Source organism: Populus trichocarpa, chromosome 6, assembly GCF_000002775.5.
Source record: "Populus trichocarpa isolate Nisqually-1 chromosome 6, P.trichocarpa_v4.1, whole genome shotgun sequence".
Lineage (NCBI taxonomy): Eukaryota > Viridiplantae > Streptophyta > Magnoliopsida > Malpighiales > Salicaceae > Populus > Populus trichocarpa.
In genome coordinates, this window is record NC_037290.2 from 27,135,880 (window position 1) to 27,163,389 (window position 27,510).

At 34.6% G+C, this 27,510-nt stretch overlaps 2 protein-coding genes across 16 annotated transcripts in view; one reads left to right on the top strand and one right to left on the bottom strand.

Annotated features, from left to right (window-relative positions):
- The window catches only part of LOC127905480 (uncharacterized), a 51,367-nt gene that overhangs the window by 11,219 nt on the left and 12,638 nt on the right, over positions 1-27,510 (top strand). The gene's annotated exons all lie outside the window — the stretch shown is intronic.
- LOC18102882 (disease resistance protein RPV1) overlaps positions 1-27,510 on the bottom strand; it is a 202,412-nt gene that overhangs the window by 1,439 nt on the left and 173,463 nt on the right. For 5 of the 13 annotated variants that reach the window (XM_052454039.1, XM_052454040.1, XM_052454035.1 and 2 more), the window contains one exon: positions 18,254-19,328. In XM_052454039.1, coding sequence (XP_052309999.1) covers positions 18,254-19,328 — 1,075 coding nt within the window. Of the gene's footprint in view, positions 1-28; positions 211-17,719; positions 18,128-18,253; positions 19,329-19,647; positions 20,179-20,377; positions 20,500-24,788; positions 24,860-27,510 lie in introns of those variants that run through there. The other 8 variants (XM_052454028.1, XM_052454029.1, XM_052454033.1 and 5 more) reach the window with 5 other exon arrangements.

Here is a 27,510-nt window from a genome sequence, read left to right on the forward strand (position 1 = left end):
AGACATTTAAAAAAATTCAGCTACTTACAGTAGTTCCTTTCAAAACTGTAAAAGCATCCCCATGATGCCATATTCTTTGACATTTGGGTGATTCTTGACGAGCAATTTCCCTACCCATATCTCTTACTAGTTGATGCATCCACAACCTTTGATCACTGTTGATTTCAACAAGACATCTATCGATGAGATTGTCAATCCCAAATCTTGCACCTTTATCGAGCCTATCCAGTATCCTAACTGCATCATCCACATCCATTCCATAGAAGAAACATGCGATATCAAGGAATAAGTTCTTCGGATAATCACCATCAAGAAAGTCGTAACTTATTCGAAGAACCTTTTGAACTTCAAAATTAAGAATCACTTCCATTTGTTGTAATGCGCTTTCCCATATTTCTCTTCCTTTTCCGGACAATGAAGAGCCAATAACTCCAAGAGCTAATGGAAGTCCATTACAATGATGTACTATTCTCCAAGATTCTTCCACAAAACCATCAACAGGGTTAGCTTGTCCAAAGGCATTCCAACTGAAAAGCTCAAGTGATTTTTCATCATCTAGCAGTTCAACTTTGTACCGGATCCACTGAATATCATTAGCTGAAAACAAACCCTTATTTCTGGTTGTTACAATGATTTTACTTCCTTTACAAAGCCAATTTTGCATGACAATGATTTTATTGAATTGGTCCCTATTGTCCACATCATCTAGAACAATAAGAGTTCTTCTGCAACATAATGCATGCTTAATCTTCAGAATTCCTTCATCAGGATCATTTATCTCAACAGTCTTGTTTAGGATGTCGAACAGAAGTTGCCTCTGTAGGCAAACTATATCCTTTGACCTAAAATTTGATAGAAAGCTCTTTCCTTCAAATTTATAATAGTTCTGGTTAAAAACACTCTTAGCTATGGCTGTCTTTCCAACTCCACCAATTCCATAGAGTAAAGCAATGGCAGCACCATGGGATCCATCTTGCAACCATGAGTTGATATCTTGTACTAAAGCATCTCTTCCAATGAAATGAAGGGGGACATAAAATATTTTTGGATCCAAATTCTTTAAGACATTCTCCACAATAGATTGGACAAACTGTGCCTCGTACCTGCATGAAAAAGTAAAATACAAGGTGGGATAATTAGTAGCCTCTCTATAAAGGATAGAAATAAACAACATTTAGCTAAGAAATTAAACCGGGTTGCGTGTCCATGAATGATAGTTAAATTTGTAGGTGCGTTATCACCACCTATTAAAACCAAATCATGATCGGAAAAGAAGAAGAAGAAGAAGAAGAAGAAGAAATCATAAGTATTTTATTTTATTTTTCTTGTATGTTTTCTTATCAGTACACTTAACTGAAAGAAATTAATTAAGAGTTCACGGCCAGCATTCTAGTCTTATGCTATGTATAGTTTCATCAAGAGATATAACTTACCCATCTCCTAAATCCATTCCAGCTAAATTTGCAACTTCCTTCAAAGCAATCCTCCACCCATTCACCCGCTCCATCTCCTCCTTGTAGTGCTTTTCATGTTCCACAAATGCTGCAGCGAAGCTCCCAGTTTGATTTCTGACTTCAGATGGATCCACATGATAGAATACTGGGAAAACTATGCATTCAGCATTCCTCTTACGTTCCATGATCTTTACAAGTTCATCGAGGCACCATTTCGACCAAGCATAGTTTTTGGAGAACACGATTATCGCTATTTTTGATTGTTTTATTGCCTTCTGGAGCTCCAGCCTTATATTCTTTCCTCTCCGAATTTCATCATCATCTCTAAATGTATGAAACCCTGCATGAACCAGGGCCTTGTAGAGGTGGTCGGTAAAGTTCTTGCGGGTGTCTTCACCTCTAAAACTCAAGAACACTTGATATTTACAATTAGAAAACCGTGAAGAGTAGGATTCTTGATATTTCCCAGCAGCCATTTCGAGTCTAGCAAAGATAAGACTTTTCAAAGATCTGAACAAAATAAAACGAGTTGCAGGATTAATGTCGATAGTTCAAGATCGACAGCACACCAATAAGCTGAAGTGTTCATATATTATTATCTTACTTTATCTTTAAAACAATTTTCAAGTTATTTCCCATCAATCAAATCCTCCATGCCCTTTCAGAAAAATATCTGTACACATGATAAATTAATCTCTATGCTGAACCAAAAAAATCGGTTGATGAGATCATCAATAATTAGTTTCTAATAGTGAATTAATTTAAGTGATTCTCAGTTACAGCAGAGTTACATTCCACAATATAACATAATACTAAAAGAGATAAGAGAGAGAGAGTACCTGAAATCTTCACTTTCCCTTCGCTGATGTTCTCTTATCAGTTCATCAATTTTCTGCTTTTAAATCAACCTTAAAAGTCTCTGTGGTACGGACCATATCCGCGTTAGGACCTTTTTTTTTTTTTTTAATTTGCTCAAAATTGAGAGAGAAGGGGTGGATTGTAAATTTAAGACAAGTCATCCCCACAAGTCCACTCTCTCTATGGTTTGGAACGTTTCCGCGTGAGGAATTTTTTGGTTTTATTTTGATCAAGACTTGGATGCACACTGAATTTTCCATGGGTAATGTCGGAAGTTATGCATGGAAAATTTTGGTGCCGGGAGTTGACGGCTATTGACATGGTGAAGTAAGAAAAAAGTTAGAAAATAAACTCCAGAAGTTGATGGCTATTGACATCCTGAAGTAAGAATCAAGTTAGAAAAATGTAATTAAGATGAGAAGTTGATTAGAAGAATCAAGTTAGAAAAATCTAATTGAAGTAAGAATCAAGTTAAAAAATCTAATTAGAAAAATCCTGAAGTAAGAATCAAGTTAGAAAAATCTATTAACATCTTTTCTGTTTCTCTCTTTTTTCTCAAATCTTTTGCTTCGTGGTTGGTATTACGTACTGTATTCCTTTAACAATTTTTTTGTGAAGTAAATTATTATTTAGTTAATCCTTTTATTTTAATAACATAATATTAAATCCCTAAATTTTATATCTGTTTGCCATTAATTTCTCCTGTATATTACGTCTAATTGTCTTTTTCTAAAATATCTCCTGTATATTCCAACAGGTAAATTAATTTTAAAAAAATTATTGTCTTTTTTAGTCGTTTCACTACTACAAAACTAGCAAATAGCTATGAAAATAGCTATGAAAAATTTTATTTTTAACATAGATAGCGATATTGTAATATCAAAAATTTCTGATCGAATAAAAAATAATAAAAATTCCGTTTAAAATTCCGCTCTAAAGGTACTCAACGAGCTCGCATCGTAAGTTGATGTTTATCTTTCAGGTGTTTATTCTTGGTCGGCATCTAACAATTCATGGTCGTTAGAAGTATTGCTAAAAGAACTAGCAGTGATCATGTTCATATGACACGCGATTGCCTTTCCCCTTGACATCTACACAAATTAAAAAATTAAAAGGTCATAAATCATTTTTATTTTTAAAAAAAAAAATTATCAACACCTCCTCTATACAAGAGAAAATAATTTAAATTGAATTGCTACAAACTAATTGATTTTATTCAATTTGTTTCCCTATCATAGTGAAGAGTTCACTCAACTTGTATATATTTGACCAAGTTTTAAGATTATTTTTTTTAATTGTTTTCTATTAATACATATATTTAATGGGCAGCCTTTATTATGTTTCAAATTGTATGTTAATTATCCAATTGCATGTAAATGAGTTTATTCTGAACTAATTACCTAAAAAAAATTTTAATGAGTGAAAGTCAATTTTGGTCCCTATTTTCTTGTTATTTCACAAACAAACCCTCAATTGGTCACAATAGTTAATAATCTTTTCAATTATGCCACTTGATTTCTTTGATTGAGCACTTGGTGTCTTTTACAGTATGGTCTTTGGTCTTGATATTCTTTAATTTCATCCTTAATTACCCTTTTATACTTTAATTTTTTTGATTTCACCCTTGATTAAATTAATTTGCCTCTCAAAACTTCAATACCCATTCATTTTAGTCTTTGAACCTTTAATTATTGCAATCTTGACACAAATTGATTCTCAAACTTTGTTTTTTCTTCAATTAAGTCCCTAGTTGCATTAATTAACATAAACCAAATTTCAATTAAATCCCTAGACTTATTGATTCTTCTAATTTCTAACAAATTGACTTCTAAGCTTTTTTTTTTCTTTCATTTTAGCTCCTGATCAAGCCACTTAAACCTTTTTAAAGTTCAATTACGTTTTTTTTATTTTTTTATTTAATTGAAAAAAAAACTAAAATTTAACAAAATTTTCTCATATGAAAAAAATTCAAACAACAAAATTCATACAATTAAGAACATAAAAATAAAATAGAAAAAAAAAACAAAAAACTTAGAGAAGAAATAGGAGAATTCTTACCTTATATTAGTTGTGGGTTAATCTGAGAATTAAAAAAATAACATGTTATGAGTTAAGTAACAAATAAAAAATTAAACAAACCGAGGAGAAAAGAGAAGGAGAAGCCATACCTGTTAGAGAAAAGAGGGTCGTTGCTTGAGGAGAGAATGAGAGAGAGGAGAGAATGAGAGAGAAAGAAAGAGTGAGAGGTTTGGTTGACGAGATAAATAGCAGAAGAGGAAGAGGGAGAAAGAAAAAAGAGAGAAGTTGTAACATCCCCATTTTTATTCCGGACAAATTCTCAATTTAACATGAAAATCCAGGATATTATTTTTTTGCTTAACATATTAATAGGATGCTCTAATGAAACTTAATTAACAACAAACATTATCTAACGCAGGCACATGATTTTCATATTATACAATAAAACATCCAATACATAAACAACTTGATAAGTTAAGGATTGCATAGTTGACTTCCTATCACTGAAAAGTTCTCTGTGATGTTTCTGATAAAACAGGGTCACAATGGGGATGCGTTTGAAGAGGGATGATAATAAGAATTACACCATTGTAGCTCACAATTTTAAATTATTCAGCCTGACTAACTTTTCTCTACATTTAGACCACTTGGGGGTTATGGTTTTGTTTCCATCAACATCCTTCAAGATGCTCGATTGGGGAGGAGCTTAGGCCTATTGTAGGCAGATCACTTAGTACTCGTCGCATAATTGCTCGCCAAGTATGCTATAACGTGAATTGTTTATCCAGGTGCTGTGAAGTGAAGCTGCAGAATCTGAGTCATATTCTCATTCATTGCAAGGTGGTCTGGTGGGTGTGGTGATGTGTTTTGGATTCTTTGCTAGAGGCGAGTATTTGGGTATGGAGTTGGAAGATGATTTCTTATTGTTTAGGCATAATAATTTAGCAAGCAAAGTCCCATACACAATAAATGGGAGAAAGAAAGAGACGGAAGTGGCAGGATCATCAACACAAAGAATCAAGTTAGAAAAATCTAATTGAAGTAAGAATCAAGTAAGAAAAATCTAATTAAGAGGAGAAGTTGATGGCTATTGACATCATTTCTGTTTAATTCTCTATCTTTTCTCAAATCTTTTGCTTCGTGGTTGGTATTACTGCATGTATTCCTTTAACAATTTTTTTGTGAAGTTAATTATTATTTAGTTAATCCCTTTATTTTAATAACATAATATTAAATCCCTAAATTTTATATCTGTTTGCCATTAATTTCTCCTAGTTTTCCATTACGTCTATTTGCCTTTTTCTAAAATATCTCCTGTATATTCCAATCAGTTTCTCTGACCTCACATGCTTTTATAAATGTTTTTTTTTTCCATAAAACATCGTTAGTAGACCAATCAACAATTGTCTTCTGAAAGGGTTAATGATCAAATCTCTTCGGTTTAGACCAAAACGTATTGTATCAAATGTCTTTCAAGTAGTGGAGCAAAGAAATCTGATCATACTAAAAACAAATAGGGATTGCTTTCAATTTACTCCTAACATTTAGGACTAATGCAACATTTCTTTTTTAGTTGTTTCACTACTAGAAGAAACTAGCAAATAGCTATGAAAAAATATTCCACCAATAAGGTTGAAAATTTATGCTATTAATTTCTGGCATAGATAGCGATGAAATATGTTATATCAAAAATTTCTGATCAAATAAAGAAAATAAATAAATAATAAAAATTCTGTTTAAAATTTCACTTTGAAGGTGCTCAACGAGCTTGCATAGTAAGTGGATGTCTATCTTTCAGGTGCTTATTTTAGGTCAGCACCTAACAATTCATGGTCGTTAGAAGCATTGCTAGAAGAACTAGCAGTAATCATGTTTATATGACAGGTGATTGACTTTTCCCTTAACATCCACATAAATTAAAAAATTAAGATATCATAAACCATTTTTATTTAAAAAAAAATAATTAGCAAGACCTCCTCTATACAAGAGAAAATAATTTAAATTGAATTGGTATAAACCAATTGATTTTATTCAATTTGTTTCCTGTCATTGAGTGAAGAGTTCACTCAACTTGTATTTGATCTAGTTTTAAGATTATTTTTTAAAAATATTTTTCTATTAATACATATATTTAATTAGCAGCCTTTATTATGTTTCAAATTGTATATAAATTAGCCAATTGCATGTAAATGAGTTTAGGCCTCATTTGTTTGATGGAAAGTGGTTTCCTGAAAACCACTTTTCAACCTTTCCTGTGTTTATTTGTCATTAGAAAAGTTAGTTAACGGAAAATACTTTCTAGAAGTTGTGAAAATTTAAAAATATCATATTATTTCCTGATTATATCAAATTTGATCCTCAAACTTTTGATTGCAATATATATATTATTTGAATATTTTTTTTTTCAATTTAATTCCTTAGAATTTGATTTTTATATTAATCTTAATCCTCATTTTTATAATTGTTATTTGGTTTTCCCTTATCATTTTTTAATTGAATTTTTTTATCTATCAAATTTAATCCTCATTCTTTCGATTGTTACTTATTTTATTTGAAATAATTTATGAAATGATAATTATTATTATTTTAATTTCTTCATCTTTCAATTTTTTTATTTGTTATATTTGATCTCTATTATTTTGATTAGTATTTATTTTATTTGAGATATTTTATGAAATTATATTTTTTAACAATTTCATTCTCATTCAACTTCTTAATTTGTAAGATTTGTTCCTCATTATTTTAATAAACTTGAAAAAAATAAAACATTAATAAGTTATTTTTCAGCTCATATTTCATAACATAACCAAATACTGGAAAATGTTTTCTAACTTAGTTTCTATTACACTACCAAATATCATAAAATAATTTACTTTCCCGGAATTCACTTTCCAAAAAAAAACTACTTTCTAGCAAACAAACGGGGCCTTAATTCTGAACTAATTACCTAAAAAAATTTAATAAGTGAAAGTCAATTTTGATCCCTATTTTCTTGTTATTTCACAAACAAACCCTCAATTGGTCACAATCTTTAATAATCTTTTCAATTATGCCACTTGATTTATTTGATTGAGCTCTTAGTGTCTTTTACAGTATGGTCCTTGGTCTTGATATTCTTTAATTTCATCCTTAATTGCCCTTTTATACTTTTAATTTTTTTATTTCACCTTTGATTAAATTAATTTGCCTCTCAAAATCTCAACACCCATTCATTTTAGTCTTTGAACCTTTAATTATCGCAATCTTGACACAAATTGATTCTCAAACTTTGTTTTTTCTTCAATTAAGTCCCTAATTGCATTAATTAACATAAACCAAATTTCAATTAATTCCCTAGACTTATTGATTTTTCTAATTTATAACAAATTGACTTCTAAACTTTATTTTTCTTTCATTTTAGCTCATGATCAAGCCACTTAAACCTTTTTAAAGTTCAATTAGGTTTTTTAGTTTTTAATTTAATTGAAAAAAAACTAAAATTTAACAAAATTTTCTCATATGAAAAAATTCAAACAATTAAGAACATAAAAAAATTAAAAAAAAACACACACAAAACTTAGAGAAGAATCAAATAGGAGAATTCTTACCTTGTATTAGTTGTGGGTTAATCTGAGAATTAAAAAAATAACATGTTATGAGTTAATTAAACAAACCGATGGGAAAAGAGAAGGAGAAGAATTACCTGTTAGAGAAAAGAGGGTCGGTGCTCAAGGAGAGAATGAGAGAGAGAAGAGAAAGAAAGAGTGGGAGGTTTGGTTGGCGAGACAAATAGTAGAAGAGGAAGAGAGAGAAAGAAAAAAGAGAGAAGTTGTAACATCCCCATTTTTATTCCAGGACAAATTCTCAATTTAACATGAAAATCCAGGGATTTTTTTTTTTGCTTAACATATTAATAGGATGCTCTAATGAAAATTAATTAACAACAAACATTATCTAACGCAAGCACATGATTTTCATATTATACAATAAAACATCCAATACATAAACAACTTAATAAGTGAAGGATTGCATATTTGACTTCCTATCACTGAAAAGTTCTCTGCGATGTTTCTGATAAAACGGGGTCACGATGGGGATGTGTTTGAAGAGGGATGATAATAAGAAATATACCTGTTGAGATTGTAGCTCACAATTTTAAATTATTCAGCCTGACTATCCTTTCTCTACATTTAGACCACCTGGGGGTTATGATTGATACATTTTTTAACAACACTTCGCAGTGATTTCGAAGGACTTAGAGGTTCAATACTGCATCGCTCCCCACTGCCTTCTGTTGACTCAGTTGTCAGTGAGTTATTGGCTGAAGAAATACATCTTCAGTCGTATTCTGAAAAGGATATTCTTTCTGCTTCTAATCCTCCTGTACTAGCAATACCCTCTAAGTAATTCTCCAATCATCACCATAAGCCTTACACAAGGGTTGGCTTCGACGAGTGCAATTTCTGTAAGCAGAAAGGTCATTGGAAGGCTCAGTGTCCTAAGTTGAGACAGCAGAATCATGCTTGGAAGCCTGGCAACCAGTCACAATCTAATTCTCATATACCACATCAGGGTTATAAACCACCACACCACAATACAACAGCAGTAGCTTCCTCAGGCTCTATTATCGATCCTAGTACTTTGGCTGAGCAATTTCAGAAGCTTCTCTCCTTGCAGCCACAAGCAATGTCCGTTTCTTTTTTCATAGGTCAGTTATATCATAGTTCCTCAGGTATGTCACATTCTGAATGAGTTTTGGATTCTGGTGCTTCACATCATATGTCTCCAGATTCTTCATCTTTTACCTCTGTTTCCCCTTCGCCCTCCATTCCTGTTATGACTACTGCTGACACTCACATGCCCTTAGCAAGTGTTGGTTCTGTTGTCACACCTCACTTGTCTCTTCCTAATGTTTATTTTATTTCGAACCTCATATTGAATCTTGCTTCTTGTGGCACCCGACATCGCGACGGCTCTAAAAATAAAATCTTGAATCTTATGAAAAAAAAAAAAACAGATATCTGACATCTTGTTCTTTTAAGGGAAAATGTCTTGTTTAAGGAGTTGCCACCTAGTATTATGGTCACTAAGAACCCTAGCTGGTCAACAGAGATTCTATAGTTCGGGACTGGTTACGTAAAAAGGAAGATATTATCACCCTTTAAATGTTCTGCCTAAGGCAAACTGCATTGCTGGTTTTGTCCTAAATTGCTAAATTTTTATTGGTTTATGCTTTGATGGTTTATTCGCAATATTCCTGACTCTGGCACCAATGAATATTCAACTACGAATAATTCCAACTCTGGCGTTGGTAACTATTACATAGCTATAAAATAAATTTAGATCAATATTTTTTATTCCTGACTCTAACGCTAGTAAATAAACAAATAAACTAAATTCATTTTATTACGCATTCACATATTTTTTATTTCTTATGTAGTTAAATAAAAAAACAATTAAATCAGTGTTTTTATTCCTGACTCTAGCGTCAGTGAATAAACCAATAAAATAAATTTTATTTTTCATACATGCACATATATTTTTTTTATTTTTTCTTGCTGAATAAAATAAAATATAACGAATAAAAATAATATAAATTTAAACCAGTATTTTATTCCCAACTCTGGCGTTGGTGAATAAACCAGTAAATTTATATTATTTTTATTCATGCATACACATATTTTTTCTATTTTTCTATTTTTTTTTATTTTTTTATTATTTATGTTTTTGGGGTTGGGCCCAGCTCAGCCCACATGGGCTGGGCTAGACCCAGCCGGCCCAGCTCGGTCACTGGGCCAAGCCAGTGACCCGGCTGGGCCACAGCACGCATGAACTAGTTTCATGCGTGCATGGCGCTGTGCGAAGGTAATTAATTACCTTCGCACAGTGCTAAATGCACTTAACTTTCGAAAGCGAAAAACGAAGAAAACAGAGGAAGCCTACCTTGTTGCAGATTGCTTCGCCGGAGTGTTAGCGTGTCGGGCGACGATCAGTGGTGGCGTCCGTCAATAATAAGCTAGAACTCCTCCTTCGACCTCTGCCTTCCTGCCCTCTGTTTCCTCTGCCCTCGTCTGAAAAATTATCCCCGTGCTCTGTTTCTTTCAAATTCTCTCAACTCTCTCTCAGTTTGTTTCCGTTTTCGTAGTTATAGGCCGGTGCTGGTGAGGGAAATTTTCCCTTCTGGTATGGGGTTTAAAAAAACTTAGGAGTCCCTCAGGTTATTTGTGTCAGTCTCGTTTCGGGTTTGTTTCCTCTCTCTCCCTCTCTCTCTCTCTAACCCCTCGGTTCTGCCCTTTTTTCCTCCAGTTCTTCCCCCCTGGCTTTTTTCGTGTTTTCCCCTTTTCGGTCGCTCACTCTCTCTGTCTTCTCTCCCCCTTTCCCCCCGGTTTTGCTCTTTTTTCCTCCACTCGTGGCTCTTTTTCTTTAGCCTCCTCTGTTTCTTTGAGAAGAAACAGAGGAACGAAAGTCTGCTCGTGGCTCTCTTCTCGTCTCTGTATTATGTCTGTTCGGAGGGGGAAGGGGGTGGCGCAACCGGAGACGAGGTTGGCGCTCCTGTGTTGGTTGGCCAATGCGCCTCACTGTTTTTGTCTCTCCAGTCTTCTCTCTCTTGGTTCCCCTGGTTTTGTTTTTTTTCTTCCCCCCCGCGCTCTCTCATCTTCTCTGGCTTTATAGCCACAGAATGCCACCATTACCAGGTAATAAATTGACTGTTACTGCAGGAGCAATGGCGATGCATCCGTTTTTGTTCGGTCGAGTGAAGAAGTAGATGAACAGTTCTCTTTGAAACGACGTCGTTCGATTGTTAATGGCCATTTGCGTTTTGGTCCTTGAAGTTTTGAAATTTTCGTAAGCAGGCCCCTGGATAAACTTTAATTGGAACCCTGCATTTCAGCGCATTTTACAAAACAGTCCTTGGACTCTAATCTGTTGCAATTTTGCCCCCAATTAACCCAAACTTTGGTATTTCTTCAATGAAGTCCTTGATTTCATTAATTCAATTAATTACAAGCTCAATTAAGTCTAAAACTTGTCAATTCTCCAATTAAATCCTTGATTGGGTTAATTAAATTAATTCCAAGCTTAATTAAGTCTCAAAACTTATCAATTCTCCAATTAAAATCTTGATTGGATTAATTAAATTAATTTCAAGCTTAATTAAGTCTCAAAACTTATCAATTCTCCAATTAAACCCTTGATTGGATTAATTAGATTAACTCAAAAGTTTAATTAAACCCCAAAACTTCCAATCATGTTGCCCTTAACCCAAATTTTAATTCATTCTTCATTTTTTCATTTTACTTGCTTTTCATCATTATTATTTTTTCATTATCATTTTTTTATATCCTTTTCAGTAAATAAAATAATAATAATAATTAAAATAAAAGGGTCATGACACTTCTGTTGGTCAATTATGTGATTCTAGGGATTATTTAGTCATTTTTTCCTTTTCTTTTTGTTGTGTACAGGATCTACAGTCTCAAAAGCTGATTGGGACAGGCCGTAGGGAGAATGAACTATACATTTTGGATGAGTTAAAAGTGTCAGTTCTCGCTGCTACTGATTTGTCTTCTTTTCGTATGAGTCCTTCATCTTCTAGTTTTTATTTATGGCATTCTCGTCTAGAACATGTTTTGTCTTCTCGTTTAAGATTTTTGGCATCCACAGAAGCTTTAGAAAATTTGAAAACTTGTGATATTTCTAATTGTAGTGGATATAAACTGGCAAAATTTTCTGTTTTACCTTTTAATCAAAGTATTTTTGTTTCTTCTTCACCATTTGACTTGATTCATTCTAATGTATGGGGACCTTCTCCTGTTGCCATAAAAGAATGGTCTCGATATTATGTTTCTTTTATTGATGATCATACTCGTTATTGTTGGGTTTATTTAATGAAACATCGTTCTGAATTCTTTAAGATATATGCAGTCTTTCGAGCTCTTGTCAAAATTCAATATTCTGTTGTGATCAAATGCTTTGGGTGTGATTTGGGCGGGGAATACACCTCTAATAAATTTTATCAATTGTTTGCCTTAGATGGAACCATCCACCAAACTTCATGTACAGATACTCATGAGCAAAATTATGTTGCTGAAAAAAAACATAGGCACATTGTCGAAACTGCTCGTTCTCTCTTGTTGTCTGCTTCTATTCCTAGTGAGTTTTGGGGAGAGGTTGTCCTTACTGTTGTAAGTTGATTAATACAATTCCATTTTCTCATAGTTCGTGTCTATCTTCTTTTGAAAAATTATATGGGTATGTCCCTGATTTTTCCTCACTTAGAGTTTTTGGTTGTACTTGTTTCATTTTTCGTCCTCATATAGAACGCAGTAAGCTATCCTCCCAATTCGCTATTTGTGTCTTTCTGGATTATAGTGAAAGTAAAAAGGGGTATCGTTGTTTTGATCCAATAACTCAGAAACTTTATATATCTTGTCATGTTGTCTTTCTCGAACATAAACTTTTCTTTTCTATTCCATCCACTACTCATAGCCTGACTAAACCTGATCTTATTTGCATAAATCTCTTTTCTGAGGATTCTGATAGTCATAACTCTCCCCATGTTCGACCAATTTGTACCCATAACTCTGCAGGTACTGATACTTTACTCTCTAGCACACCTGAAGCTCTATTCTCATCTACAGCCCCTCAAGCTTCATCTGAGATTCTGGATCCACCTCTATGTCAGTCCATCCGCATTCATAAGTCCATAAAGCTACCAAATTTTGCTTATTCTTGTTAGTCTTCATCATTTACTTTTTTTTAGCTTCTATTCAATGTCTCTTTGAGCCTTCTTACTATAAAGAGGCAATTCTTGATTCGCTTTGACAGCAAGCTATGGAAGAGGAACTTTTTGCTTTGCATAAGACAGATACTTGGGATCTGGATCCTCTATCTCCTCGTAAGAGTGTTGTTGGTTGTTGTTGGGTGTATAAGATCAAGACTAATTTTGATGGGTCTATTGAGCGATACAAAGCTAGGCTGGTTGCAAAAGGATACTCTCAATAGTATGGTATGGACTATGAGGAGACATTTGCCCTTGTTGCAAAAATGACTACTTTTCGTACTCTTATTGTCGTAGCTTTGATTCGTCAGTGGCATATCTCTTAGCTTGATGTTAAAAATGCCTTCTTGAATGGAGATCTTCAAGAAGAAGTTTATATGGCACCCCCTCCTGGTATTTCACATGACTCTGGATATGTTTGTAAGCTTAAGAAAGCATTATATGGTCTAAAACAAGCACCCCGTGCTTGGTTTGAGAAATTCTCTATTGTGATCTCGTCTCTTGGCTTTGTTTCTAATAGTCATGATTCTGATCTTTTTATTAAGTACACTGATGTAGATCATATCATTCTGTCTTTATATGTTGATGACATGATTATTACTGGTGATGACATTGACGATATTTTAGTTTTGAAGATAGAGTTGGCTAGAAGGTTTGAAATGAAGGATTTGGGTTATCTTTGATATTTTCGGGGTATTGAGATGGCATACTCACCTAGAGGTTACTTCTTTCTCAATCCAAATATGTTGCAGATATTCTTGAGCGGGCTAGACTTACTGATAACAAGACTATAGATACTCATATTGAGGTTAACACAAGGTACTCTTCTTCTGATGGTTTACCTTTGATAGATCCTATTTTATATCATACTATTGTTGGGAGCTTGATATATCTCACCATTACTCGTCCAGATATTGCATATGTTCATGTTGTTAGTCAGTTTGTTACTTCTCCTACTATTGTTCACTAAGCAGTTGTTCTTCGTATTTTGCGATATCTTCGGGGTACAGTTTTTCAAAGTTTTTTTACTTTCATCCACCTCTTCATTGGAGCTGCGTGCATACTCTAATACTGATCATGGTAGTGATCCCACAGATTGCAAGTCTGTTACCGGGTTCTGTATCTTTTTAGGTGATTCTCTTATTTCTTGGAAGAGCAAGAAACAATCTATTATTTCTCAATCATCCACCGAAGCAGAATATCGTGTCATGGCATCTACTACCAAAGAGATTGTTTATTTACGTTGGTTACTTGCTGATATGAGAGTTTCATTTTCTCATCCTACTCCTATGTATTGTGACAACCAGAGTTTTATTCAGATTGCTCACAACTCGGTTTTTCATGAGCGAACTAAGCACATTGAGATCGATTATCATCTTACTCGTCATCATCTCAAGCATGACACCATTACTTTACCTTTTATTTCTTCTTCCTTGCAGATTGCAGATTTCTTTACCAAGGCGCATTTCATTTCTCGTTTTTGTTTTCTAGTTGGCAAATTCTCGATGCTTGTAGCTGTCTATATATATTTATTTAATATTATTTATTAATGGTAAAATAATATTTTCAGTTTAACCTATATATAATTTCTTTGTATTTAAGTTAACTCTAAGCACTCATAATAAACAGATTATTAAGAATTCTAGCTTTCTTTTGTGTCTGATCTGAATTATTTTAACAGAGTTATGATCCTCCACGTGCCTTTTTCTAATTGGTGGGTGGTGTAATCTCAATAATCTGTTTATGTGAATCAGCTTCTGGGTCGGCTACCGACTGGTGTTCCGTTTTGAGCCATTGAGTATTGCTGTGGAGTGGAGGGACATTGAAGCTGCACAATGTTTGGTGTCTTCGGCTATAAAGTGTGGGTTTAGGGAATCAGGGATTACAAGTGCTGATGGCAAGAGGTTTATTGAGTGGGGGTTCTATAAGAATGGAGGTTCCATGGTGTGATAGTAATAGGATTGTGTTGTCAAAAAAGTATGTGAGGGTTTCCTGTTGACTTGGTTCATCGAAAAATTGGAAGAGAACTCAAGCGTTTTTTAGTTGTTTAAGAGAAAACAGCAAATGGGTTTGTGGAGTTCACAGTCTTGGAAAATGGTGAGCAGCAACAAGGGGATGATGATCAGCTGGAGAGAACAGAAAATGGGGATGGTAATGTCCACACTGATAATTTTCATTAATTTGCAGAGCCCTGATTCTGGATGTTACTTTAGTTGTCTTGAGGTAGTGTCATCTTGCAGAACATCTGTTGATTTTGTACTTTTTGATGCTTTGTATATGTTTCACAGACATTGACTTGCAGCAGCAGTAGCAGCTGGCTCAAACATATATGTTTTTGGTAGACTTAACAATGATACAATCTTATCATCGTTGCATGTTCTAAACACTGGAAAGAAAGCGTTGGTTTACATGGTTACTTCTGCGTTTCATACAAACCGCAATAAACATTTATTTGGTAACAATAAAATCAAGTTTTGAAATGTGGGGATCCATGTACTTTTTGTGTTTACACCACATATTGATAAAAAGCATCACCAGCCTGCTTTTCCAGACCGTGCAGATCCAAAATGCTACAAAGAGGTCTCTGTTAATGGCGAACAGCCATGTGCTCGTCATTCTCACTCAACGGTAAAGCATGAAAGATCATTGACTGTATCTTCTGTTCGTTCAAGATTAAGTTCCATTTTGTCTACCCCTTATATACTGCCTGATTATTTTATAAATTATTTTATCTTTGGATGTACAGCATCAGCATACACGTCAAAGTCTTTATGGCATCTTTTCTCCGAATTATAAGACAAAGTAAGGTAAGAAATATTGATTTGTTCTTCGGAATTTTTAATTTATTGAGCAAATGATTGAAAACTCTTAATGCAAGGTCCGTATTATACAACTATTAAAAATCACCAATTGTTTAATTCAACCTATCATTGTTCTATTGCCTCTGGAACTTTCTTTTCAAAAGTCCACATCCTTGCTTCCATGGCATCATGATTATAATGGGAAAGGCAATAATAATTTCTAAAAATATGAGAAGCTATTCCTACTTTGAGTACGTCATCTTCATCGCTACTGTTGTGGGCATTGATAACTTCACTGTTTGATGAGCTGCTGCAATGGGATGTGATATCTTCATTCTTTGATTGGATATCATTATCATTTCCTTCCTCTTCATGCAACCATTGGATACCAATCGTCCTTATTTGAATAGCTGGCTCATGTTGAAGCACTGAAATACTCATGTCATCACCGTTATCATATGTGGCGAAAATCCAGTTGCTTAGCGATGGATCATGTGGAAGCACTGAAATACTCACGTCATCACCATTATCAAATGTAGGATCATTGGCCCCTAATTTCCAGTGGCTTAGCGATTGGATTTCACGAAACCTCCGCATGTTACACGCAGGGAAGACCCCTTGACGACTCAAGGATTGACCACTGATATTGTTTCTGATTCCAATACCAACTTCTTCATGGCAACTGTACTCTGACGTCACACTAAACCTTGTGAACAGATTAAAGCCACATATCCGGTGCGCAGGACGTGAGGATATTTTGAATGAAAAGTTATCTGTAAACTCATTCTGAATTAGCCATTTATCCTCTTCTTCCTCTTCATGAAACCTCCTTAACGTCTCATCTTCATCAAATACAAAGTTGACAAAGTTGAATTTGCCATATACAAATGTCATCTGTACCACCAAAACAATGTCTATAAAATGAGCAAATGACAAATATTCAATCAAATGTAGATTTCAAAAACAATAAAATGGGTGAGGGAGGACCTGAAATCTCGATGGCTGTATTTGAGCACAAACCGTTTCCATTATTCTGAACACGTGTGAGTCAAACGTTTGGATTAATTCTTGCTTTATCCAATCTTGGAACTCGACAAATTGATCACAACCATCTGCTTTATTCGAACAGTTTGGATTTGCAGGTCTTTGCAGTGAATAGCAAAAGGACACATCTAACGACCACAAATGGGATGGAAGCTCTAAGAGTGCCTGAAGCATTTTGCAATTTCTTAAATATAGATGTCTGAGTGGACCAAGATCCTTGATGCTTTCTGGAAGAAAACGAATTGGAGTTCCACTTAAATCTAGTCTCGTCAAGGAGCGTGGCAGCGAAAACAACGTAAATCTCAATATTTTCCTCGCTGAAAACCTAGAGGGAAAGAATAGCTTCAATGGAAGAGATGTAATGTGTGATGTACTTGCAACAATTTCATCGCTTTGAAGCAAGCTGCGCCACTGATGATGCTCTAACTCCATATTCAAGCTGTCAAGATTTGAGCAACCACCTAAAACCAGCTCTTGAAGTGAATTCAATCTACTCATTTCTTCTGGAAGCTCCATAAGACTTGTACAATTTCTTAGATTTAAGATCAACAATCTTTGTAAATCACCAATAGATTCATGAATTTGAACCAAACGGATGCAGTCTTCAAGTATTAGTTTTTCAAGGGCTGGGAGACCCGAGAAGTCTGGGGTTCTAATGAGATCATGAGAGTGACGGAGATCAAGAATTTTCAATTTTGGAAAAAAACTGCGAAAATACAAGAATTTAGTTGTTATCAATTGAAAACCAAAGAGATTGCTATAGCGAGAGACTCGATACATACCGGTTTGCCTTTCCAAGCATCAACTAGACAGCTTCTGGATAGATCAAGAACCACCAGCTTCTCCAAACATACGTGATTTGGTATGGATCTGGAAGAGAATCCATGCCAACATAACCATATCAAATTCTTAGGGAAGTGCTCAAAACTTCCATAGAACTTCGTGTAATTTAGTTGGAGAAATTTTATATCTGGCATCTTTCTAAAAGCATCTGTTTTGAGGATGGGAAACAAACTTGTTTGGCCAGTTTGTAATTTTTCTCCATCGAAAAAGTCAGAAAGCCATTGTTGAAAGAAGTTAAGCCTGCAACGCTTGCTGCGAACCATTAAATTGGTACAGACAACTTCTGCATGATCATCTTCCATTAATGCATGCATATCCAGGGTAAGGCCTCGCAATTTTTCGGCATCCTGCATCAAAAATATTAAAAGCACATGAGAAAGGAAATTAAAAGAATGAATTTTTTTTAAAAGAATGAATATTTTAAGTCACCGCAAACCATTTAAGTAGACAAATAAAAAAATTGAGCTACTTACAGTAGTTCCTTTCAAAACGGTAAAAGCATCCTCGTGACGCCATATTCTTTGACATTTGGGAGATTCTTGACGAGCAATTTCCCTTCCCATATCTCTTACTAGTTGATGCATCCACAACCTTTTATCATTGTTGATTTCAACAAGACATCTATCAATGAGATTGTCAATCCCAAATCTTGCACCTTTATCGAGCCCATCCAGTATCCTAACTGCATCATCCTCATCCATTCCATTGAAGAAACAAGCAATATCAAGGAATAAACCCTTCTGATAATCATCATCAAGAGAGTCGTAACTTATTCGAAGAACCTTTTGAACTTCACAATTTGGAATCACTTCCATTTGTTTTAATGCGCTTTCCCATATTTCTCTTCCTTTTCCGGACAATGAAGAGCCAATAACTCGAAGAGCTAATGGAAGTCCATTACAATGATGTACTATTCTCCAAGAGTCTTCTACAAAACCATCAACAGGGTCAGCTTGTCCAAAGGCATTCCAACTAAAAAGCTCAAGTGATTTTTCATCATCTAGCGGTCCAACTTTGCACCGGACCCCCTCAATATCATTAGCTGAAAACAAACCCTTATTTCTGGTTGTTACAATGATTTTACTTCCTTTACAAAGCCAATTTTGCATGCCAATGATTTTATTGAATTGGTCCCTTTTGTCCACATCATCTAGAACAATAAGAGTTCTTCTGCAACATAATGCATCCTTAATTTTCAGAATTCCTTCATCTTCATCATTTATCTCAACAGTCTTGTTTAGGATGTCAAAAATAAGTTGCCTCTGTAGGCAAACTATATCCTTTGACCTAAAATTTGATAGAAAGCTCTTTCCTTCAAATTTATAAAAGTTCTGGTTAAAAACACTCTTAGCTATGGCTGTCTTTCCAACTCCACCAATTCCATAGAGTAAAGCAATGGCAGCACCATGGGATCCATCTTGCAACCATGAGTTGATATCCTGTACTAGAGGATCTCTTCCAATGAAATGAAGGGGGACATAAAATATTTTTGGATCCAAATTCTTTGAGACATTCTCCACAATAGATTGGACAAACTGTGCCTCGTACCTACATCAAAAAGTAAAATACAACGTGGGATAATTAGTAGCCTCTCTATAAAGGATAGAAATAAACAACATTTAGCTAAGAAATTAAACAGGGTTTCGTTTCCATGATTGATAGTTAAATTTGTGGGTGTGTTATCACCACCTATTAAAACCAAATCATGATCGAAAAGAAGAAGAAGAAGAAGAAGAAATTATAAGTATTTTATTTTATTTTTCTTATATGTTTTCTTATCAGTACACTTAACCGAAAGAAATTAAGAGTTCACGACCAGCATTCTAGTCTTATGCTATGTATAGTTTCATCAAGAGATATTACTTACCCATCTCCTAAATCCATTCCAGCTAAATTTGCAACTTCCTTCAAAGCAATCCTCCACCCATTCACCCGCTCCATCTCCTCCTTGTAGTGCTTTTCATGTTCAACAAATGCTGCAGCGAAGCTCCCATTTTGATTTCTGACTTCAGATGGATCCACATGATAGAATACTGGGAAAACTATGCAGTCAGCATTCCTATTACGTTCCATGATCTTTACAAGTTCATCGAGGCACCATCTCGACCAAGCATAGTTTTTGGAGAACACGATTATCGCTATTTTTGATTGTTGTATTGCCTTCTGGAGCTCCAGCTGTATATTCTTTCCTCTCCGAATTTCATCATCATCTCTAAATGTGTGAAACCCTGCATCAACCAGGGCCTTGTAGAGGTGATCGGTAAAGTTCTTGCGGGTGTCTTCACCTCTAAAACTCAAGAACACTTGATATTTACAATAAGAAAACCGTGAAGAGTAGGATTCTTGATATTTCCCAGCAGCCATTTCGAGTCTAGCAAAGATAAGACTTTTCAAAGATCTGAACAAAATAAAACAGTTTTCAAGATCGACAGCACACCAATAAGCTGAAGTGTTCATATATTATTATCTTATTTTTTCTTTAAAATATCTGTACACATGATAAATCTCTATGCTGAACCAACAAAATCGGATGATGAGATTATCAATAATTAGTTTCTAACAGTGAATTAATTTAAGTGATAAGAGAGAGAGAGTACCTGCAATCTTCACTTTCCCTTCGCTGATGTTCTCTTATCAGTTCATCAATTTTCTGCTTTTAAGTCAGCCTTACAAGTCGCTGTGGTATGGGCCATTTCCCGCGTGAGGACCCTTTTTTTTTTTTTAATTTGCTCAAATCATTTATCAACTCACAACACAAAATCCCTTTAATTTGCTCAAATCATTTATCAAGTCGCTGTGGTATGGTATCGTTTACTAGGGCCTTTAATTCATGTTATAATCACCAAAAGGGACATTAGACACACACACAACACATAATCCCTCGCATCAACTCACACGGCTCTTCATATCTGACTTGGAAAGTTTTCCGGGGCCTGTAATTCTTTCTGTTGAAAGTAAAGTAGATTTATGAAGAATTAGTTAAATTAGTTTAACGGTTGAGAATCGGTCAATTAGTTGAAATGAAGTAACCATTTAAATTAAATAAATTGATTAACTGATTAAGTTGGCAAAACTATATTTCTTGTTCATTAATATTCTTTTTGAAGTAATTTAATTTCTTATTTATTTAGAATTTGAGGTCAATAAATAAATTTAGAATAAAAAATATAATTAACATAAATATATAGAGAGTAATACATAAGAAAAAAACACTTAATAAGATTGTTTTCCTCTTAAATACTGATTCTTCTTCCAACATTTCCAACTATTAATCTCAGATATGTAATTTTTTTACATATTACAGAGAACGAATCATTTTAATAAGACAGCAAGGTTTGAGTCTTTGAATCATTGGTATTGGAAGGGATGGTAGGAGGGGAAGTTGCTGGTTATAGTATATCTGTTTCTCTGATTCTGGTTGTTGGGTTGCCCTGCAGAATAACATTTATCATATCCGAATTTTAGATTCATGGCTAGTATATATACAAGGTTTTCTTTTAAAGTTTCATATATATGAAAACCTAAACTTACATATAAATTTATGATTCAAAACTTAATCAGAGTTCAAACACAGTATTAATAATATTTATGGAAGATAAAAAATATTTTAACATTTTATTTAGTATTTTTTTAAAAATATGTAAACTAAACATAAAAAAACTAAAATAATATTACGTTGGAGATGCTATAAAGTCAGCCTTAGAAGTCGCTGTGGTATGGGCCATTTCCGCGTGAGGACCCTTTTTTATTTATTGCTCAAATCATTTATCACGCGTATAGTGTACTAGGGCCTGTAATTCTTGCTATAATTACCAAAAGGGACATTAGACACACACACAACACATAATCCCTCCCATCAACTCACACGGTTCTTCTTACTTCACCCTCCAGTAAGATAAAGGCACGTGGAGGATCAGGCTCTTCATATCTTACTTGGAAAGTTTACTAGGGCCTGTAATTCTTGTTGCATCATTTGAATCTGTTGAAAGTAAAGTAGATTTATGAAGAATTAATTGAAAAACAAAGCAATTGGTTAAATTAAATAAATTAGTCAACCAGTATAAATTTTAGATTAGTATTTCATTTAAATAATTTAATTTCTTGTTTATTTAGAATTTAAGATTAATGAAATTTAAGGTGTTTAATGGTTTGTTCTCGTATATAACTCGTGAATTAGATTTTTTATAAATAAAATTTAAATTTAAATAAAAAAATATTAATTTAACTAAATCTTGCAAACTCCCAATAAAATTGAATCAGATCAAATAATTATTTTTAAAACAAAAAATAAAATAATTTTATTTTTATAAAATAATTGATCTAAGTTAATTGGATAACGCAGTTACCCGAAATTTATTTTAAAAGCGTGTTTGGAAGTATGGTAACGGTTGCTTTTCAAAGTGTTTTTCATTCCAAAACACATTAAAATAATATTTTTTTTATTTTTTAAAAATTAATTTTGACATTAACACATCAAAATAATCTGAAAAGATCAAAAAATATAAATTTAAAATAAAAAAAGTAAAAAAAAAATTTAATTTTTTTAAAAATACTTCCAACATATAATACCAAACACACCCTATATATGTAATCAGACCAACTCTACAACTGGGCCCAAGACATGGGCGAATGGTTTTAAAATTGAGAGAGAAAGGGTGGGATTGTAATTTTAAGACAAGTCATCCCTACAAGTCCCCTCTCTCTATGGTATGGAACGTTTCCGCGTGAGGAATTTTCCATGGCTAATTAATGCCGGAAGCAGAAAGTCGGAATGTCTAGGCTTGACCAGTTATGCATGGAAAATTTTGGTGCCAGGAGTTGACGGCTATTGACATGGTGAAGTAAGAAAAAAGTTAGAAAATAAACTCCAGAAGTTGATGGCTATTGACATCCTGAAGTAAGAATCAAGTTAGAAAAATCTAATTAAGAGGAGAAGTTGATGGCTATTGACATCATTTCGGCCAAAAATTCTATCGAAAAATTAAGGGGTAAGAAACCCAGACTCGGTGAATAGATCAAAGCCACATATCCGGTGCGCAGCGGGTGAGGATATTTTGAATTGCAAGTACTCTACATACTCTTTCTAAAGTAGCTACTCCTGTTCTTCCTCCTCGTGAAACCACCTAAACATCTCATTTTCATCATATTCAAGGACAACATTGAATCTGTTGCCCTAAAGTTCTATCTGTTCCATCAAAACAGAATTTATAAAATGAGCAAAGGGAAAAGTTTCTAGATATACAAGAACAAAAATGTAGAGCTGAAATAAATCAGAACTTATAAAATGAGCAACGGAGATCAAGAATTTTAAATTTTGGAAGAGACTGTGAAAACACTTGAAATCAGTTGTTGTCCATTGAAAATAAGAGAGATAGCTGTATAGAGAGACTAGATACGTACCAGTTTGCCTTTCCAAGCAACAATTAGACTAGTTCTGGATTAGATAAGGAGCCACAAGCTTCTCCAAGCAAAAGTGCTTTGGTTTGGATCTCAAAGGGAATCCATGCCAACATAACTACATCAAATTCTTGGGAAAGTGTTCATAACTTCCATGGAACTTGTGTAATTTAGCTGGAGAAATTTTACATTTTGCATCTTTCTAAACACATCCGTGCTGAGGACAAGAAACAAACTTGTTTGGTCAATTTGTACTTGTTCCCCCAAGAAAAACTCAGAAAGCCACTATTGAGATAGGAATGTAGGAGAAGAAATTGTTGAAAGAAGTGAAGCCTGCAGCGGTTGCAGGCGAACCATTGAATCAGTACAGACAACTTCTGTACTGATTCATGCATATACAGGGTAAGGCCACACAATTTTTCAGCATCATGCTTCCAAAATATTAAAAATAAATGAGAAAAGAAAGTAAAAGCATGAACATTTTAAGACACCTAAATACCATGAAGATAGGAAAACAGAACCAGTTACTCTTACACTAGTTTCTTTCAAAACTGTAAAAGCTTCCATGTGATGCCATATTCTTTGACATTTGGGTGATTCTTGACGAGCAATTTCCCTTCCCATGTCTCTTACGAGTTGATGCATTTATAAATTTTTATCATTTTATTTTAATAATTTTTACAAGACATCAATCAATGAGATAGTCCATCCTAAATCTTGCATCTATACCGAACCCATCAAGTGTCCTAACTGCATAATTCTCATCCATTCCATTGAAGAAATAAGCAATATCAAGGAATAAGTTCTTCTGATAATCATCATCAAGAGAGTTCTAACTTTTTGCAAGAACCTTTTGAACTTGACAATTTGGAATTACTTCCATTTCATGTAATGCGCTTTCCCATACTTTTCTGCTTTTACTAAAAAATGTAGAACCAATAGCACAAAGGGCTAATGGAAGTCCATTACAATGATGAACTATTCTCCAAGATTCCTCCATAAAATCTTCAACTAGGTAAGCTTGTCCACAGGCATGCCAACTCAAAAGATTGAGTGGTTTTTTGTTATCTAGAGGTTCATCTTTGCACTTGTTACACTCACCATCAGCTACAATCACAGCCTTATTTCTAGTTCTTACAATGATTTACTTCCTTGGTGAAGCCAATTTCGCATGCCAACTGTTGTAACCCATTTTTGGGTCCCCCCACAAAAATAAAATTATATAGCCGGATGAATTTAGAAAAATAATAAGAGGTGGGAGCGCTCAGAAAGAATCAGAAAAAAATTCATTGAGGAGGTTCAGAAATGCAAGGAGTGAAATTTTACAGTATATATTTGACTGAGGAGAGCCCTGTTGGAAGAGAAAATTTAATTTGAAGAGAAAAGGGCCAAAATTGGATGTTTATGGACTCAATTGGATTTTATTGAAGGTTTATTTGAATTTATAGAGGTTTTGATTGCAAGGAAAATTGAGTTTTAAGTCAATTTAGGCTTTAATTGGAAGAAATTAAAGTTCTGAGGTCAAATTATAATTTTTGAGAGTTGATTTGGTTAAATCAAGGGCTTAATTCCACAATATAGCATAATACTAAAAGAGATAAGCAGAGTTACCTGCAATCTTCACTTTCCCTTCGCTGATGTTCTCTTATCAGTTCATCAATTTTCTGCTTTTAAATCAACCTTAAAAGTCTGTGTTAGGGGCCATTTCCGCGTTAGGACCCTTTTTTTTTAAATTTGCTCAAAATTGAGAGAGAAAGGGTGGATTGTAATTACTAATTTTGGTATGGAACGTTTCCGCGTGAGGACTTTTTTGGTTTTATTTTGATCAAGACTTGGATGTTGAATATAATTACTAATTTTGGTGCCGGGAGTTGACGGCTATTGACATGGTGAAGTAAGAAAAAAGTTAGAAAATAAACTCCAGAAGTTGATGGCTATTGACATCCTGAAGTAAGAATCAAGTTAGAAAAATCTAATTAAGAGGAGAAGTTGATGGCTATTGACATCATTTCGGCCAAAAATTCTATCGAAAAATTAAGGGGTAAGAAACCCAGACTCGGTGAATAGATCAAAGCCACATATCCGGTGCGCAGCGGGTGAGGATATTTTGAATTGCAAGTACTCTACATACTCTTTCTAAAGTAGCTACTCCTGTTCTTCCTCCTCGTGAAACCACCTAAACATCTCATTTTCATCATATTCAAGGACAACATTGAATCTGTTGCCCTAAAGTTCTATCTGTTCCATCAAAACAGAATTTATAAAATGAGCAAAGGGAAAAGTTTCTAGATATACAAGAACAAAAATGTAGAGCTGAAATAAATCAGAACTTATAAAATGAGCAACGGAGATCAAGAATTTTAAATTTTGGAAGAGACTGTGAAAACACTTGAAATCAGTTGTTGTCCATTGAAAATAAGAGAGATAGCTGTATAGAGAGACTAGATACGTACCAGTTTGCCTTTCCAAGCAACAATTAGACTAGTTCTGGATTAGATAAGGAGCCACAAGCTTCTCCAAGCAAAAGTGCTTTGGTTTGGATCTCAAAGGGAATCCATGCCAACATAACTACATCAAATTCTTGGGAAAGTGTTCATAACTTCCGTAGAACTTGTGTAATTTAGCTGGAGAAATTTTACATTTTGCATCTTTCTAAACGCATCCGTGCTGAGGACAAGAAACAAACTTGTTTCTGTTGAAGTAAACTCAATCTCTAGAAGGTCAAGGAAGGCAACCACCAACCACCACTTGCAGCCGCCAGCCGCCAGCTGTATGCCGCCAGCCGCCTTCACACTTGAAGTTTGATTTTTTCTTACTTTCAATTTGTGTATAAATAGGCAGCTAAATTTACGCTATTATGTGTGGAGAGATTAGAGAGAAAGAGAGGGTATGTTTTAAAAGCTTTTGTTTAATTTGTAAGCTTATTGTTGTTGAAATAAAACAGTGTGTTTTATCCCCTCTGAGTGTTTCAAAGCCACCTCCAGTGGTTTCTCCCACCAACAATTGGTATCAGAGCCCCGTTCGTCAGAAAACAGAAGAGTTTTGGGATATACCCAAATTTTCAAAGTTGTCAAAAACACATTTTGATCATTCCACGGTGTAGAGTTCATCCATACAAACTCACTGGTGCAAAAATCAGCTTCATCGGAGCAGGAGGTAGCCCACACGCGCCGCCTGAAGATTCTGCCATTGTTGCCCACGCGCCTAGAGGTAGACGACAACTGAGCCGCACGCGCGCCATATTCGAGCCGCACCGAGCTGTGTAAGCCGAGCCAAGCCGCAAGCCATTAGTCGAGCTGATATCCTGAAGCCAAGCTGCCAAGCCGTTTTGTGAGCCTAGCCGCTAGTCGCGCTGAAGAATATTCCCCAGGATATTCCAGGTTCAACCCCAGCGAATCGCCCGACGTCCAGAATCATTTTTCTGACCGGTTCAGCCCATTTCTGACCTATTTTCAACAAAGTCAGACCGGTTTGCTACTATTTTGATCATTCCGGATCCATCTACGGTGTCTGTTTTGCCAAATTCAAACTGCTAAAAGGTGATATAGTCATTCAAAGAGCAAAATGACTACAGAAAATGCACAAACACTCATCCCGAAGCTAACCAAAGACAACTATGATAGTTAGTGTATCAGATTGAAGGCATTTCTTGGTTCACAAAAGTGTATAGAGATTGTGCAATATGGTTATAATGAACCAGAGTCCAAAGAAGTAGAAGATACTCTACAAGAGGCAGAAAAGCAAGTCCTCAAAGCCAATAGAAAGAAAGACAACAAAGCAAAGACCATCATCTATCAAGGTCTTGATGAAGCAATATTTGAGATAATTGCTTCTGCAGAAACATCAAAAGCAATATGGGAGGCTCTCCAACAAAAATACAAAGGTGCTGACAGAATCAAGAAGATTCGTCTCCAATCCTTACGAGGTGAATTTGAATTATTGCAAATGAAGTCCTCATAATCTATTTCTGATTATCACACAAGAATTATGGTGATAGTCAATGAGATGAGAAGAAATGGAGAAGCCCTCACAGATGCTCGGATTACTGAGAAAATTTTGAGATCCCTAGATCCAAAATTTGATTTTGTTGTTGTCGCTATTGAAGAGTCCAAAGAAGTGCACAAGTTGATGGTGGATGAGCTTATGAGTTCTTTGCAATTGAGCATGCCTTACAAGCAAAGTTGTCTCTCAAAGACAGATATGAGTAAAGGGAGACTTCAAGAAGTGGATATACCACTCAAGGAAGAGGTCAACAAAGAAGAGGAGGATTTCAGAGATTTCAAGGCAGAGGATCTTGGAATACAGGTTTCAGAGGAAGAGGTGGTAGAGACAC